This window comes from Pelophylax lessonae (assembly GCF_965119305.1).
Source record: "Pelophylax lessonae genome assembly, chromosome: 11".
Lineage (NCBI taxonomy): Eukaryota > Metazoa > Chordata > Amphibia > Anura > Ranidae > Pelophylax > Pelophylax lessonae.
In genome coordinates this window covers 50345686-50358154 of record NC_138778.1, presented here as the reverse complement: position 1 = coordinate 50358154, position 12469 = coordinate 50345686, and the positions used below count along the sequence as shown (strand labels likewise).

Here is a 12469-nt window from a genome sequence, read left to right as displayed (position 1 = left end):
GCACCCCCAACAGTGCACCTAGGTGACACCGGGACAGGGACCCCCAGGCAACATACAGATCTGCACAAGCGATCCCCGCAGGGATCGCACAGGGAGTCACACAGGCACAGACACGGGGAACACACAGCAACACAGACTGCCCTGTACCAGATGGCGTGGGGAGCCTCTATGCACGGAAAACCTCTGTCCTCATCTGACAGGGAGTGCCGTGAGCCAGGGACATGACGCTGCAGCACCGCAGACGAGTCCTGTGAGGTAGCCACCTCACGGCTACATCCCTGTAGCGAACAGGGATGGGTCGTTCGTAACGCCAGGGCGAACCATAGCTGAACGCTCGATGGCGGGCTGGGGGTCCATCTGACCCTTTTGCTCTGGAGAACCAGGGCGGTCAGTCCGAATCCCAGCACCGCATGATCCATCTTCATCCGAAGAGAAGACTAACACTAGAAGCTGACAAAATAAACAGATAGTAAAGTAAAAGAAAAAAATGACATTTTCAAAGAAAATCAAATAAAAGATTAGGAAGGCTGAGACTGAAGCCCCAGCACAAGGGAAGCCTGACTATTCCTGACGCTAGGCAGATTAAAACTGAGTTGGGAGTGGTGATGCAGGGGGGGTATTGACCAGATGGGACAGCCCCCATGGGTGTGTATATGCTAATGCCTTTTGTCTTTGGATTAAGTCTATATGCCTAGCTATTCCTGCGGATGGGAAGACAATACCCAACAGTAATGAGGAGGCGGCGACTGTCGGAGGACGTAAGAGAAAAGTGAGTACACCCCTCACATTTTTGTAAATATTTTATTATATCTTTTCATGTGACAACACGGAAGAAATTACACTTTGCTACAATGTAAAGTAGTGAGCGTACAGCTTGTATAACAGTGTAAATGTGCTGTCCCCTCAAAATAACTCAACACAGCCATTAATGTGTAAACCGCTGGCAACAAAAGTGTGTACACCCCTAAGTCAAAATGTCCAAATTGGGCCCAATTAGCCATTTTACGTCCAAGGTGTCACATGACTTGTTAGTGTTACAAGGTCTCAGGTGTGAATGGGGAGCAGGTATGTTAAATTTGGTGTCATCACTCTCACTCTCTCATACTGGTCACTGGAAGGTCAACATGGCACCTCATGGCAAATAACTCTCTGAGGATCTAAAAAAAATAAATTGTTGCTCTACATAAAGATGGCCTAGGCTATAAGAAGATTGCCAAGACCCTAAAACAGAGCTGCAGAATGGTGGCCAAGACCATACAGCAGTTTAACACAACAGGTTAAACTCAGAACAGGCCTCGCCATGGTCCACCAAAGAAGTTGAGTGAACGTGCTTAGAGTCATATCCAGAGGTTGTCTTTGGGAAATAGACGTATGAATACTGCCAGCATTGCTGCAGAGGTTGAAGTGGTGGGGGGGGTCAGCCTGTCAGTGCTCAGACCATACGCCGCACACAACATCAAATTGGTCTGCATGGCTTTCGTCCCAGAAGGAAAGATGATGCACAAGAAAGCCCGCAAACAGTTTGCTGAAGACAAGCAGACATGGATAACTGGAACCACGTCCCATGGTCTGATGAGACCAAGATAAACTTATTTGGTTCAGATGGTGTAAAGCGTGTGTGGCGGCAAACAGGTGAGGAGAACAAAGACAGGTGTGTCTTGCCTACAGTCAAACATGGTGGCAGGAGTGTCATGGTCTGGGGCTGCATGAGTGCTGATGGCACTGGGGAGCTACACTTCATTGAGGGAACCATGAATGCCAATATGTACTGTCTGTAACATACTGAAGCAGAGCATGATCCCCTTCCCTTTGGAGCCTGGGCCTCAGGGCAGTATTCCAACAAGATAGCCCCAAACACACCTCTAAGATGACCACTGCCTTGCTAAAGAAGCTAAGGGTAAAGGTGATAGATTGGGCCAAGCATATCTCCAGACCTAAACCCTATTGAGCATCTGTGGGGCATCCTCAAACGGAAAGTGGAGGAACGCAAGGTCTCCTAACATCCACCAGCTCGGTGATGTCGTCATGGAGGAGTGGAAGAGGACTCCAGTGGCAACCTGTGAAGCTCTGCGGAACTCCATGACCAAGAGGGTTAAGGCAGTGCTGGAAAATAATGGTGGCCACACAAAATATTGACACTTTGGACCCAATTGCAACATTTTTAATTAGGGGGTGTACTCACTTTTTTTGCCAGTGGTTTAGACATTAACGGCTGTGTGTTGAGATATTTTGAGGGGACCGCAAATTTACACTGTTATACAAGCTGTACACTCACTACTTTACATTGTAGCAAAGTGTCATATTTTCAGTGCTGTCACATGAAAAGGTATAGTAAAATATTTACAAAATGTGAGGGGTGTACTGTATATACACACACATATACATACACACATATATATATACATACACACATACATATATATACATACACACATATATATATATATATATATATATATATATATATATATATATATATATATATATATATATACACATACATACATACACACACACACAAAGTATCTCACAAAAGTGAGTACACCCCTCACATTTTTGTAAACATTTTATATCTTTATGTGACACAGAATAAATGACACTTTGCTACAATGTAAAGTAGTGAGTGTACAGCTTGTATAACAGTGTAAATTTGCTGTCCCCTCAAAATAACAACACACGTCCATTACCAGAGTTGGTCTTTGGGAAATAGACGTATGAGTGCTGCCAGTATTGCTGCAGAGGTTGAAATGGTGGGGGGGGTCAGCCTGTCAGTGCTCAGACCATACGCCGCCTTAAGATATAATAAAATATTTATAAAAATGTGAGGGGAGTACTCACCTTTGTGAGATACTGTGTGTATATATATATATATATATATATATATATATATATATATATATAGCAGCTTTGATGGCCAGTAGGGAGAAGCTGTGAATACTGTGAATACTTATGTACATGGGATTTTTTTTTTTTTTAATAAATTTGCAAAGATTTCAAATAAACTTCTTTCATGTCATTATGGAGTATTGTTTGTGGAATTTTGAGGAATATAGTGAATTTAATTCATTTTGGAATAAGGCTGTAACAACAAAATGTGGAAAAAGTTAAGTGCTGTGAATACTTTCCGGATGCACTGCATATACAGGTGCATCTCATAAAATTAGATCATGAAAAATTTCATTTATTTCAGTAATTCAATTCAAAAAGCTGAACTCCTACATTTTATATAGATGCGTTACACACAGAGTGATATATTGAAAGCATTTCTTTCAATCTTAATGAATATGGCTTACAGCTAGTGAAAACCCAAAATTCAGTATCTCAGAAAGTTAGAATATTACAAAAGACCAATTAAAAAAAAAAAAAAAAAAAATTTGCTTGGATAGCGGCTTTTAGCTCATCTGCCTGATTCACTACGGGGTTTAGGTTAGGCGAGTTTGATGGCCAATCAAGCACAGGGATATTATGATCATTAAACCAGGTATTGGTACTTTTGGCAGTGTGGGGAGGTGCCAAATCCTGCTGGAAACCTAACTCAGCATCTCCATAAAGCTGGTCAGCAGAGGGAAACATGAAGTGCTCTAGAACAGTGGTCCTCAACTCCGGTCCTCAGGGCCCACTAACAGGCCAGATTTTAAGTATTACCTTAGGTAGATGCAGACTAGAGTACTGCAATCACTGAGCAGCAAATTATATCACCTGGGATGTACTTCAGTTATCTTGCAAACCTGGCCTGTTCGTGGGCCCTGAGGACCAGGGTTGAGGACCACTGGTACATAAAAAAGAGAGAGAAAGGAGGCGCAAACACCTAGTGCATTACCCGTGGTACACTGTTAATATACAGGAACATGTCCTTGAAGTCAGGACCCTGACTTCAAGGACATGTTCCTGTATATGCATGGTGGATTCTTGTAACACGCTTTTATTATCTTCATGTTTGTGAGTATGCATTTGGCATTTTTATAAAAATTATTAACAGTGTACCACGGGTAATGCACTAGGTGTTTGCGCCTCCTTTCTCTCTCTTTTTTATGTACCCATGTTGGAGTTCCCTGCCTGAGGAGAGCAGCACGCCAGTCTTCCCCCTTGGAGTGAGCGCTTGGCTGAATTTTTTATTTTGAGGACCACTGGTCTAGAATTTCCTGGAAGAGGGCTGCGCTGACTTTGGACTTGATAAAACACAGTGGACCAACACCAGCAGATGACCTGGCTCCCCAAATCATGAGGAGCCTGGTTTAATGATCATAATATCCCTGTGCTTGATTGGCCATCAAACTTGCCTAACCTTAACCCTGTAGAGAATCAGGCAGATGAGCTAAAAGCCGCTATCAAAGCGAAATTCCTTTTTTTTTTTTTTTGGTATTTTGTAATATTCTAACTTTGAGATACTGAATTTTGGGTTTTCACTAGCTGTAAGCCATATTCATTAAAATTTAAAGAAATAAATTCTTGCAATATATCACTCTGTGTGTAACACATCTATATAAAATATAGGAGTTCAGCTTTTTCTTCTGCAGACAAGGTTTTTCCAGATGCCCAAAATAATCAGAAAGGGGATTCATCAGAGAAAATGACTTTTCCCCAGTCCGCAGCAGTCCAATCCCTGTACCGTTTGCAGAATATTAGTCTGCCCCTGATGTTTTTCATGGAGAGAAGTGGCTTCTTTGCTGCCCCTCTTGACACCAGGCCATCCTCCAAAAGTCGACTCACTGCGCATGCAAAGGCACTCACACCGACCTGCTTGCTTCCATTCCTGAGCAAGCTCTGCACTGATGGTGCCCCGATCCCACAGGTGAATCAACTGTAGGCGACGGTCCTGGTGCTTGCTGGACTTTCTTGGGCGCCCTGAAGCCTTCACAAATGCAGTGGAAAATGGGATTTTTGGACTTACCGTAAAATCCATTTCTCTGAGTTTGACAGACACAGCGCTCCATGAATCAAATACTGGGTTATATTGCCTCCTCCAGCACTAGGGTCGGGCAGAACAAAAAAAAAAAAAAACCTGGCTACACCCATGGGGCGTCCTCAACTTGGTATTGAACCCCTCCCCCTCTTTCTGCTCTAGGTAATCCGTTTAGTAGCAAGCGGTATTAGAAGTACCAGAACTTCATAAAGGGGTGGGTGCTGTGTCCGTTACATGAACTCAGAGAAATGGATTTTAAAGTAAGTACAAAAATCCCATTTTCTCTTTCGTTCATCGACCACACAGCGCTCCATAAATCATAACTAGTGAGATGTCCAAAAGTAAAATAAACCAAAGCTAAACATAAGAGCCCTTAACCAGGACATAGGAGCCCCGTCTGGGGAAAAAAAAAGTTTAAAGAAAAAAAAAGAGGGAACAGCCCCTCTTAAATAGCGGCCTGTAAAACTTTGCGGCCAAAAGAAGCATCCGCAGTTGCCAAAGTATCTACCTTAAGGAATTTTGTGAAGGTATGCACCAACGACCAAGTGTCCGCCTTGCAAACTTGCAATATTGATGCCTGATGACAGAAGGCCCAAGAAGCACTCAGCACCCGAGTAGAATGCGCCATGACAGAGAAAGGTGGAACCGGACCTTTAAAGGAATAGACCTGAGTCACCGTCTGTCTGATCCATCTAAAGATTGTAGCCGAAGAAGCGGCCAACCCTTTTCTTGGTCCGCCCGTAACCACAAAAAGGGGGGGTCTAACTTCAGAAATGACTCAGTAGCTGCCAGATACACCCGATTCGCACGGACCATATCCAAGGTTTGCAAAACAAATTCCTTGGGATGAAACGGCTTGGGACACAAGGAAGGCAATACAATGTCCTCATTTAAATGGAAGTCAGAGACAACTTTGGGCAGGAATGATGGACAGGATAGAAGAATCACTTTATCCCTATGGACCACCAAATAGGGACGGCGACAGGATAATGCCGCCAATTCCAATACCCTGCGGGCCGAGGTAATAGCCCCCAAGAATGTCACCTTCTGAGATAAAAGGCAAGGGGATCTCCCGAATATTCTCAAATGGAGGTTTCTGGAGAACCTGAAAGTACTAAATTTAAATCCCATGTTTGCAAAAGAGACCGTACAGGTGGAGCCACATGTCGAACTTTCTGAATGAAGATATGAACTAAAGAATGCGTGGCTAGGGGTCGCTGAAAGAAGATTGCCAGGGCAGACACCTGGCCCTTGATGGTACTCAAGGCCAACTTCTGATCAATGCACTGTTAAAGAAAGGTTAAGATCCGAGCCAGAGAAAAGGATTGAGGATGAGCACCAATCAACTCACACCAAGAAATGTACGCTTTCCATGTACGATGGTATATCTTGCTGGAAGACGACTTTCTCGCCTTCATCATAGTAGGGATCACTGATCCAGACAGACCTCTATCCCTCAGTACCTGGCTTTCAATACTGAACCATTAAAACCAGCGACTGTAAAGCAGGATGGTAGATCAGCCCTTGGGACAACTGGTCTTCTCTGAGAGGAAGCCCCCAAGGGACACGTATGGCCACCAGACTAATTGGAAGGACCCCGCCGTTGATTCCTCGCAGGAATTGCAGAAGAAGCCTGAGCCAAGGATGATACTGGCTTTACCATGGCCTTTGGATGCCTGCTGCGTCTGCCAGAGGAACCCGTGATCTTGCCATGAACCTCGGTATCCTCCTGTGGATCCAAACCTGCTAAAGAAGTTGCATGTAGGACAGTGCAAACAGAGCTGCCTTGAAGGTGTATACCACCAGAACCTGTATGCAAAATGGGAGAGAGAACGATCTGTGTGACAGCAGCCGATGAATCACAGCCTGTGGTTCCTGACGTTTGCCCAGAGGAAGGACCACCCTGGACAGAAATAGAATCAGACCTAGGTAAATCAATTCCCTAGTCAGGGATAGGGGGACCTTAGGTAGGCGAGACATCCCCTGAACTTTTCAGGCATTAAATCCACACAAGACAACTCTAGGACCTAAAAAACCTGAAAAGGACAAGCTTTGTCCCCCTTTCTGGGTACCCCCAAAATAACCATTTTGTGGATCCCCTTGACGCTTATGAAGGAGGTCCACGATGCTGGAAACCAGTGAAGATGTCCCCCCACCCCAATAATGGGTGAGGGCAGACCTTCATGCTGAAGGGGTCATGTCTGCGGGTCCGGAGAAGCTAGCTTTAGGCTTACCAGAACCTCCCAGGGGAAAGATTTGAAAGATGTGAAAGATGTATTTTCCTTATCCTCCGTCCCAGAAGCACAAAATAATTTTCCATGTGCGGAGAAGGGGGGGGGCCCTGTTTGCGACGAGGTTCCTTCAGATTCCTAGACTATGGCAGGAAAGCACTCTCCCATCCCCCCCCTGTGATACCCTTAAAATTATGTCATCCAGGGTAGCCCCAAACAGGCAATCGCCTTGAAAGGGCAGATCAATGAGAGCTTTCTTAGAGGCCAGGTCTAATCACCACCGCTGAAACAAAGTTTGGACAGCACAGAAGCTGTATCCAAAGCTGCACCACAAATAAACTGCAGCCCATGGACCAACTGGTCCGCTAAATCAACATAAGCAGTGGGGACCTGCTCACCCTCCCGGCTTGGCCCATTCAGTTAGGGTCTGAGACACCAGGGCTGAGGCAAAGGCTGGCCCTAATGTCGAACCAGCCATAGTAAACATGCTGCGTGCCACAGCCTCCACTTTCCTGTAAGCGGGGCCCTAAAGGACGGGGATTTCTCTACTCTACTAATCAGGAGGGTCCACCATTGGTGGACTAGTCCACTTTTTTAAAAGGGACTCCTCAAAAGGGAAACGTACAGCAAAAACGTTTGGGGACCACAAAGGGTAATTTTGGTTGTTCCCATACCTTACAGGAAAACCTGTCAAAATAAGGCACATAAGGAAACACCTTTAGAGAGCGAGGTGACTTATGCGAACCAAACGACACAGCCACGTCCGTTGCTACATCAGCCGCATACTCCATTTTTAAAGTCTCACGCACTGCAGTGATAAGTGCGTCTACCTTTTTATTTCGCTGCTGCGACCATAGAGGAATCATCTTCACTATCAGGTGGATCTGGGGATGTGATATTAAGCCCCCCGGAAGGGCCGCGTCCACTATGGCATTAGGCCCAGAATCAGAGGAGACAGACTGAGCAGGGAAAGGCGGGGGATGCTTCCTCCTTGGCCTTTGCCTATACACCACTTCCACTCAGCACACCAAGTACTGCAGAACCTGCCACCTCCATTAGGGGGTCAGTGGGGAAGATGCGACTGAGGCTCCATAGGGAAAGGAAGACCTTGCAGTACAAAAACGATCTTTTGGCACCACTAAAGGATCCCCCCTTAAGGCTCAGGATACCTATCAGCAGAGAGAGAGAGATAGCAGGGACCCCCAAGGACTCACCCTACCGATCAGAGAAGCACCGAGATTTTGGACCAAGCATCACCAAGGACGCCATCCCTGTTCATATGTCCCAGGCATAGGAAGAGAAAACTGAGGAGGAAGAGGAGCTTCGGCATCCCCATGAGGCTTCGGTCATCTCCAGTGTCTACCAGACTAGGGGAAAATGGCCCCTGTAACGTTGGGCTACTCAAACATGGCCCCCGTGACATCGGGCTACTCAAACATGGCCGCCAACCGGAGACCAGCCAGACTAGGGAAAAATGACCGCCATCAGCAACAGCATATGCTGCCAGGATCTTCCCCGTTCCCTCTGCAACACTGCATCCTCTGCAAGAGGACCCCCTCCTGAAGGTAGGACATTCGTTAGGGGAGACTCTGCTGCGCACTCTGCACCAGTCTGTGCACTGGGATCCCCGGCACTATACTCACACTGCAAACAGTGGGGCATGCACCTAGGGGTCTCCTACACTGGGACCCCTCCAGACTACCAGGGCAGGACACACTATGCAAGGACCCTGGGTATAGCGGGGGACATCAGACTCCAGGACCAGACAGGGGGCAAGGGAGTAGGGGGAAGCCAAGCTCACTGAGGGATTTTTAAGGATGGGAGGAGGGAACCTGCAAGTAGGTCTGACCATCCCTGGCGGTTACCTGCGTCCACCCCAAAAAAAAAAAAAAAAAACATCAAAAAGGGGAGGGGGGGGGGGGGGGGACGACGACGACTGTACTTACCCTTCCATGGTGCGGGTAATGCTCCAGACAGAATCCTCGCCACCGAAGTAGGGGTGCTGTCGGCCAAAGGACCGCTGCAACTCAGACTCAAGCCCGGTCGTATGTGACCCTGCGCCACGGCCAAACAAGCACATAGCTGTGGTCTGCACGCACTGGCTGACTGGGCTGGGGGGACCACTGGATCTAGGTTATCAAGCCCGTCACCCAGCCCAGCAGTTGATTGTAGATCTCCCGAGAGAAAAAACAAAAAAGATGTAAGAAAAGAGAAAAAAATTGCTAGGACCAGAGGTTCAAGCCAGGAGCCTAGGTCCTTACTCCTGACTAGAAAACTGATTACCTAGAGCAGAGAGGGTGGTTATATACCATCCTGAGGATGGCCCATGGGCATAGCCAGGTGTTTTTTGTTATGCCTAGTCCTACTCCTGGAGGAGGCAATATAATCCAGTAGTTATGATTTATGGAGAACTGTGTCCATCGATGAGTGAAAGAAATTTTTTTGGGGATTAAGTTCATTTTCATGGCAAAGAGGGACTTTGCAATTATTTGCAATTTATCTGATCACTCTTCAGTGATACACCGCTGCCTGTACAGATCCATTAGGCATATTGCCAATAAGGTCCACTTGTTCCGGTAAGCCTCTAATTTTTGGTGGTGGTGAAATTCTTCACAGCGGCGATCTCTAATCGTGGTTCTTTGAATATTCAATCTCCGTCTTGGATCACTATTTTGGCGATTTGTTTATACACATCAGCTGGAATTTTTCACTTGCATGGACTGCACATTTTATAACACTATTTGTGTGGATATGGGATATTAACCCTGTCTTTGTGGTCATAGGTATTAAGTTTAATATATCAATATTTAGGGAGTTAAATTTGTTTTATATATATATATATATATATATATATACATACATACATATACATGTGGTGGTAATATTCATAGTTGATACGCAGTTTGGATAACTCATTGCTATAATTTTTACACATTTCTCTCACACTGAGTTATTTAATATTTGAGATTTAGTTAGTAAGTTTTGATATCAAACATTTGAAACCATGAGTGATATTAATACAGTCGTACCCTATAATAGGGTCCCTATTTATTCCTATTCACTTGATTAGCTCTGCACTTTCTTTTACATCATAAAAAACAAGCAGCAGACTTTGTAAAAATTTATATTTGTGTCCTTCTCCAAAGTTTTGGCCACTGGAAAACACTTTAGCCTGTCTCATTTACCTCTTCATTTTGTACATGCTTGCAGACACTTCCTAAAAAACATGTGCTGTAGAATTATTTAATGGCTGCTGGATCAGCCTATCGGGAAAGGCCGAGACGTATGCGATAATTCAACTACCTTGGGCACTTTAGCAGAAGGGGTGGGGGGTGCAAAAAGGGCAGGGCCTACAACCTATGCTGCTGAAGTGCTCAAAGCTTATGGGGGGCCTTTGCCTTTGGTGCTAAACGACCTTATCCCAGCACTGCAACCTATTATAGTAACCTAGAGTAAAGAAAAAAACATCTAAACCACACTGGGTAATTCAGTTTGCAACCAACCGCCCTAAACCAAAATAACACATTTCCAGTGAATAATTTTCAATGATTTAAAATAGACAATTGACTTCATATTGTTCTAGAACACAACAGATTAGGGAATTCTCCAGCAAATTGACTTACGCTTGCTTTCATAGTGGTTTTGTTAACAGTGACAGCTCGATGTCTCCGGTTGTGTGGAGGCGTGGTATTGGTTGCAGTGTTCTGTGGCATGCTTAGCCGATTCACAGGAGTGGGTGGAGCACTGTCAGCCCTGGGGCGAGAGATACCTAGTGGCAAGTAAACAAGTTACTATGGGAAGGCCAACAAACAAATATGATTCGGAGGAGATTAACCGCCTACACATCATTACAATCAACTAAGCCAATCACAGCATAAATGTTTTGTCTCTGGCATTGATGCAGAAGCACATCAGTCACCAAGAATAATAGATTTGACCAAATTTATTATAGCAAGGTCAAGTGCTTTGACTAGAATGACCAGAAATGTCATTGTTTATAGGTTATGCACTGGGTTTTAGGCTAAAGTGCCAAGTAGTTTTGCCCTTCTGCTTCTTCAGTATTAAAGGGGAAATTCTGCTTTAAGGACTCCTGACCCCCTGAGATGCCACATTTGGCATGTCATTTTTTTTTTGGGGGGGGCAGGTACCTAGTTTTGACAGGTACCCGCTCCCACTTAGGTGTCTCAGGCAGAAGTTCTCTCTCCCTCCCTCCCTGCAATCTTCTGGGACACGTCACAGGTCCCAGATGATTGCCTGGCTATTTAGGAAGCGCAGCGCGACTCGCACATGCGCGAAGCTGCAAGCTGTCACAGCCGGATGCCCACACTAGTGATGCCGGGGCCAGGGAGAGAACCGAGGCTTTGGGTGGCCGTATCGCTGGATCGTGGGACAGGTGAGTGTGTGTTTATTAAAAGTCAGCAGCTAAACTTTTGGTAGCTGCTGACTTTTTAAGAAACACTGAAACGGCTGTAACTCTGCTTTAAGTGAACGTCTAGAATTATTTATTATTCGTCCCACAATTAAAGGGGATTTTATCCTGAAGATTAATTTAGCCAAATTAGTAAAATACTGCAACAGATACTAACCACACTTCTTAATCTTTTTAGCTTCTTACAATTGTCAGTTGAAGACTCAAAAGCAAAGAAGAGTGTTTTGCCTTGGTTGCTCAGAGATACAAATCAGCCCTGGGCTTATTGGATCAAGATAATAGAATTTTATCACAACCTCTGCCTAAATAGAAATTCATAACCAGGGAAATGGAAAAAAACAACAAAGTATTAAAGACAATAAAAGTTTTAAACAAGGTTATAAAGTCACTTTGAACCCAATACGGTGACACTTTCAGGTACCTTAGTGCCCAGAGAGCTGTAAAACCCAGTATTCTGTTCTACAAATCTCCACTCCAGCTCCTGAAGCTGGAACTCCCCCTTCCTTTATCAGTGTGTGGTTATTCATCACAATTACAAAAATTGGAAGGCAGAGGAAGTAAGGGAGGCCAAAGATGATTCCATTTTTTTTCCTGCAACCACGACTAGTCTCAGAATTTTGTGATGTCATTACTGTGCTGCTCATTTCTTGCTTGAGAGAAAGCAGTACCTGCTATGCAAGGATCCTTGTGCTTCAATCATTCTTAGCCATCAACGATTCCTCTACCACTCCTGCCTGATTGTTCCCCATTCTTGGCTACCACTGGGGCAGCTTTCACAGGTGGAATCATACTTCTGCTCCACTACCAAGATGGTCACCCCCACACAGAGACAGTGAAGAACAAACCATGGTAGGTCAGTAATGGGGAAAAGACTGGCTGTAGGGAAACCACAAGCAATACTGGCGA

At 45.1% G+C, this 12469-nt stretch overlaps 1 protein-coding gene across 5 annotated transcripts in view; it reads right to left on the bottom strand.

The window, feature by feature from the left end:
* The window catches only part of RALGAPB (Ral GTPase activating protein non-catalytic subunit beta), a 185213-nt gene that overhangs the window by 101161 nt on the left and 71583 nt on the right, over nt 1-12469 (bottom strand). For all 5 annotated transcript variants that reach the window (XM_082271891.1, XM_082271892.1, XM_082271893.1 and 2 more), the window contains one exon: nt 10758-10903. In XM_082271891.1, the coding sequence (XP_082128017.1) occupies nt 10758-10903 (146 nt within the window). The remainder of the gene's footprint in view (nt 1-10757; nt 10904-12469) is intronic.